Below are 5,077 nucleotides of genomic sequence, written 5' to 3'. Positions count from 1 at the left end.
GTGTTTACACCTTCCAATTTATACGCTCCACAAAACTATCCTATGACAAATCAACCAAAAACTGGAGTGTTTGCCACTGGAGTAACAATAGAAATTTTAATACACTCATTTTTGAGAACATAATAACAGGAAGCATTTATTAGATGTTTCGGGTTCGTCATAATTCCATCATCACTAATCTAGAGGTACAAATCAAACAAACAATATTTATAATTACAAATACTGTTTGTTTGTTTTGTACCTCTAAATTAGCGATGATGGAATTATGACAAATCCGAAACATCTAGGAATTATAAGTGGGCATTCCGACATGTCACCATTTTTTGTTTTAATCAAAATGTAAAAATAATAGAGGCATAAAAGTATGTTCACCAAGTATTGGAATGTTTACTAATTCATCAATTATATTCAGCTATACAAAAATGCCAGGAAAGCAAGACAGGTTGAAAAAATTAATACATAAATATTCCACACACCTAACATTTTAAATAAACATGATCAAGAAGTTTTCCAATAGATTTCACAACAGCTTTGTAGTTTCAAACTACTTTCTTCCAATAAGTCCATAAAACATCTAGTTTAGTGATTTCCAAAAGTTATAAACTAACAACAAGTGAAGAGCTGTGGCTACTTTACTATGGAAGAATCAAAAAATAAATCTTGGATATGATAAGCTTGGAAAGATGTAAGTATATGATATAGATTTATACATTTCTGAAAAAAAAAAAAAATCATATTCTTACATGAATTTAACATGTAATTTGGTAATGAAATGATAACTCTATTTCAGTTCATATAATTATGAAATGACAGCCAATTGTTGGTTACAAGATACTATTCTTATTTACCCTCAAGCAAATTTTGGAAAAAAATGCTACAAAAGGATCATACATAACACAACAAATATTTTTTAAATAAAAGGTATTTAATATTATTGTAAAACTTGTTCAAGCAATGGTGTTTGATATTTATCTAGAATACAGTGTGGTAAATCTTGAATGTTTATAATTTTACAGTAGTTCTAGCCATGATGGAATATGGCCAAAACACGTACTTTATACTTTGCTGTACTTAAATGTACAAAATCATAATAAAATTGTACTATCAGGTGACAACTGATGCATTCTGAAGGCTTCTCGAAGTAGCTGAAACAGGAAGTGTTTCAACAGAGGAAAGTGTTCTGTCTCCTTGGAAAGATCGAGAAGGGAGTATAGGTGACTGGCTCACAGATGAACTATAAAGAAAATATCTTTCACTTGCATATTGTTGTTGTTTTTTGTATAATTCTAGCAATTGTACATAAAATATTTTTACAACATGCTAAAAAAAACTAAAGCTGTGTGAAATTGGAAACATAACTAACAATAAAGTGTAGCATATTAAAAATATTTATTACCCAGGAGAACAAGGAGGATCCAACCAATGGACTGACACCTCTGCTGGAAGTCCACTCTGAGAATTAGTACTGATCTGTAAAGTAAGTTGCTAATTCAGCTAAATTACAGTGAACACGTAAAACCGTGAAAATCTTAATTAATCGTACGCAAAAGTAAATAGTCTTTCAAAAATCACAATTTTTTTCTCGACCCTCAACCAAGACTAAAAAGATTCTTACCTAATTTTCCACCACCCTCTTGTGTAGCTTAATGAACAAAGTCAATAAATATACAGTTCTGATGACAAGAAACCCACTTTTAAACAATAAAATTTGAAGACAGCTTGAATAAATGATGAAACTTTACTACCAGTTTAACAGATGTGCAACATTTCTAAAAGGTTCTGTTATCACTTGCACCTGATGATGATAAAACTTTGTATGTTTGGTAAACCTGTTATAAAGTTTTCCTCGGTGCCCACTCAAGCCACCTCAAAACATAAATATACAGTTTCTTTTCCCCATCCTCCCCTCTCCTTCTTTGCTTTTCTTTCTTCATTTTTCTTCTATGTTTACTTCCCATTATTTATCCTTTCCTATTTCTCCATGACCTAAATTCTGAATTTCGAAATTCTCAAAATTATTCCTGTACTATTTAGGTACTTATTTACATGAACATAAACAAGACATAATTAAGCATGTTTTTCCTCATGCCCGTAATAATTTTAGTTACCTGACATGTTTCCTTAGTCTGATAATAAATAACCTTATGGGAGAGAGACCTCAGTATTCAGGTCACATTTGTCTAACAAAGAAATCCTAGCCCTGAACTTTATTCATATAAACAATATGTATATACTAAGAAATGTATACACTAAGGTGTTATATACTGAAGAGTAACAATATTACAATAAACATAAACTAATTTGACTACAGGGACAACAGTCGTCCAGTAGACAATTTTGAGTTTATTCGTCTATAGAATCACTTTTTGCAGGTTTTTTTTAAATAAGTAAACACATACTTTCCAATACAGTTAGAATAAGTTTATTATTAACTGAAATTACGAGAGAAAACCACAGTAAAGATGATAATATAAGCAGGAGTTTCTTTTCAGAAGTCATATGTAAATATTACCTCATTCTGATTATACCATACAACCTACTTCACCTGTTGTTGCTGTAGAATGGCAAAACACTGTTCTAGACACAAGAGAGTTGCTTGAGATGTAGCTTTCAGTAGAAGAAGATCCTACATAAATAAAAAGACATAATGTTAACGATATGTATTGGATATTATGTAAATCATGACTGTTAGCCGCACAGATTAATAGAAGAGTAATAGAAGAAATGATAATAATAGCAAAAAACCATCGTTAATAAAATTGAATTAGGTATACATGCACCCCATGCTTGGTATCACTGGTGCACAAAAATATATTTTATAAAAAGGAAAAAAAGGTCTCACAGATTAATATACTCTAATCCTGCCTAAAATAATTTCAGTACCATGGGCTATTGAGTATTCCTTCTTGTTTATTTAATTAGATAATGCACCAAGTAACACAGAATAATATTGTGCAAAAACAGACATTGTCCCATAACTCTCCCAGTTTTTCTGGCTTTATAACTATGCAACATGAGCTGTTAAAATTTTATCTTGTCGATGTGTTTCCCCTGGGAATCAAGTTTCAAATGAGAACAAAATTGACTTTTATCTTTACAGAAAACAATGTAATATGATTTGTCATTTGACAGATGAAAAACTTGGCTTTCTGTGGTTAGAAATAATACAATATTGAATGTCACATAGAACTATTGTCAATTTCTGAAAGAGAGGATGTAACAGGTGGGTGTGGCAAGAGGAGTTTGGTTGCCTATTTCATGACTCTATAACCAAATAAGATTGATGGCTGTAAAATTAATCTTTTGTCTGAGTGATGATGATATGATAATAAGTAATTTATGTTAAATTTTGTACTTCTTGGAGGGGTGGTAAATAAATTAAAGAGGGAATACCAAGAGAGCAAATGTCCCAATTCTCACACTATGGGAAATTCTATATTTATTTTTAATATTGCCTTATAAAAGTAAGAACTTAAAACTTGTATACTCTTAAGATATAGATTATAAGCTATGTTTCTGTGCTACATTTATTGGTATATCAGGGAAAAAAAAGTAGCTTAATTAAATTTTGAATGTCACTCACTAAAACCTCATGACCTGCGTAGAAAAAAAATAGCCCTGTAGACAATCAAAAAATGAAAAAAAAAAGACCTGGATCAAGAAATTAATTAAGTTGACAGACACATCTACAATATACTGAGAAACATATTTTAGTTACTTACTAAAAGTTTGTTACATAGTAGCACATAAATACATAAACATTAATACTGTGTAGCTGGACTGATGTTAATGTGTACATAAAAAAAATTATCACGGTAAAAAAATTAATCAACTGAAAACTCAAAATAAAATATATGGATAAACACTATTTTTCTTTTCCCCCAGGAAGTTAAACTTTCAGGCTAAATTACTATTATAACTGTTTGCAAGAAGGACATCAAAGGTTAAGTACATCAATATTGTACGAAACTAATAAATAGCTTAATTAATGACATAAAGTAAAACAGAATATTTTGAAATAAATAAAATTTGAATACTTGAGTTTGAATGCCTGGTTTTGCTTTTAAAAGAATACAATTTTATACTTGCTGGAATAGAAACATTAAAACAATGAAAGAAGAATTAAAACAATTAAAATGTCAACTTACTCGGTTATATGACTTTACACAAGTGCCTTTTATTGGTACTTCCTAAAGAATAAAGAATACTCCAGTTATTTTCAATGCTACAAATAAATTATACACTGCTCAATAATACAGTCAGTCTTTTTTCTCGTGTAGATATTAAAATCAAATACACCATGTGTATCATCATAAGAGTCTGCCAGATTATAGTTAAAATAATTCAAGTAGATTTAATACAATATATTTAGATAGGTATGAATATATGTACTAATAAGAAAAAACACACACAAACTTTAACTAAGCTAAGTGGACAATGAGGTTAACTACATGAATATGATAATAAAGTGAGTTAAAAGTAAACAAAAATTTTATAAATGATTTAGAAATATTAAGATTAACATTGTAGTCTCCACATATTGGTATGAAAAAAGGAAACCAAAACCACCCTTTGTTCAGTTAGTTACTACCTAGTATTAAATATACACAGTAACAAAAATATGTGCAATAGCTTTAATGATTACATATTCAAGTCCTCTGATGTTTACTTTTCAACTTTGGTGACAGTTCTCTTGTGTATCCTAAGTCATATTAGAAAACGTCTGACAAAAATTGAAATACTGTAGTTTGGAAAGACACAAGATAACTATTTCTCAAATTCAGAAATGCATTTAAGTCTCCATTTTCAACTTTCTGAATGAGCATTTCGTTTTTTCATCTGCTAACTACATAATTTACTAATAAACAACTGATTTGAAATTTTACAAATCCTCAAAGTACAACACATACACACAAACACATAAATCACAGAATTAAACTAATCAAATCATTAATTGACCACAGTTATATTAAAAGGATTATGGTGATATCGGTGTAAACCAACATAAAAATATTTTATCATTAAATTATATGAAATTAACAATGGAAAAACCAATATACCAGAAACAAATTTTACA

At 29.5% G+C, this 5,077-nt stretch overlaps 1 protein-coding gene across 3 annotated transcripts in view; it reads right to left on the bottom strand.

Moving 5' to 3' along the window:
- Positions 1-6: 6 nt before the first annotated feature.
- The window catches only part of LOC106462167 (oxysterol-binding protein-related protein 11-like), a 29,815-nt gene continuing 24,744 nt past the window's right edge, over positions 7-5,077 (bottom strand). For 2 of the 3 annotated variants that reach the window (XM_022389350.1, XM_022389351.1), the window contains 4 exons: positions 4,149-4,190; positions 2,546-2,626; positions 1,397-1,470; positions 7-1,234 (listed from right to left, as the gene is read on the bottom strand). In XM_022389350.1, the coding sequence (XP_022245058.1) occupies positions 1,105-1,234; positions 1,397-1,470; positions 2,546-2,626; positions 4,149-4,190 (327 nt within the window). In that variant the 3' untranslated portion in view covers positions 7-1,104. Of the gene's footprint in view, positions 1,235-1,396; positions 1,471-2,540; positions 2,627-4,148; positions 4,191-5,077 lie in introns of all 3 variants that reach the window. The other variant, XM_022389352.1, reaches the window with a different exon arrangement.

Source organism: Limulus polyphemus, unplaced genomic scaffold, assembly GCF_000517525.1.
Source record: "Limulus polyphemus unplaced genomic scaffold, Limulus_polyphemus-2.1.2 Scaffold1108, whole genome shotgun sequence".
Taxonomy (NCBI): domain Eukaryota; kingdom Metazoa; phylum Arthropoda; class Merostomata; order Xiphosura; family Limulidae; genus Limulus; species Limulus polyphemus.
Note: the sequence above shows the minus strand (reverse complement) of the source record. Positions and strands in the feature narration are given on the sequence as shown.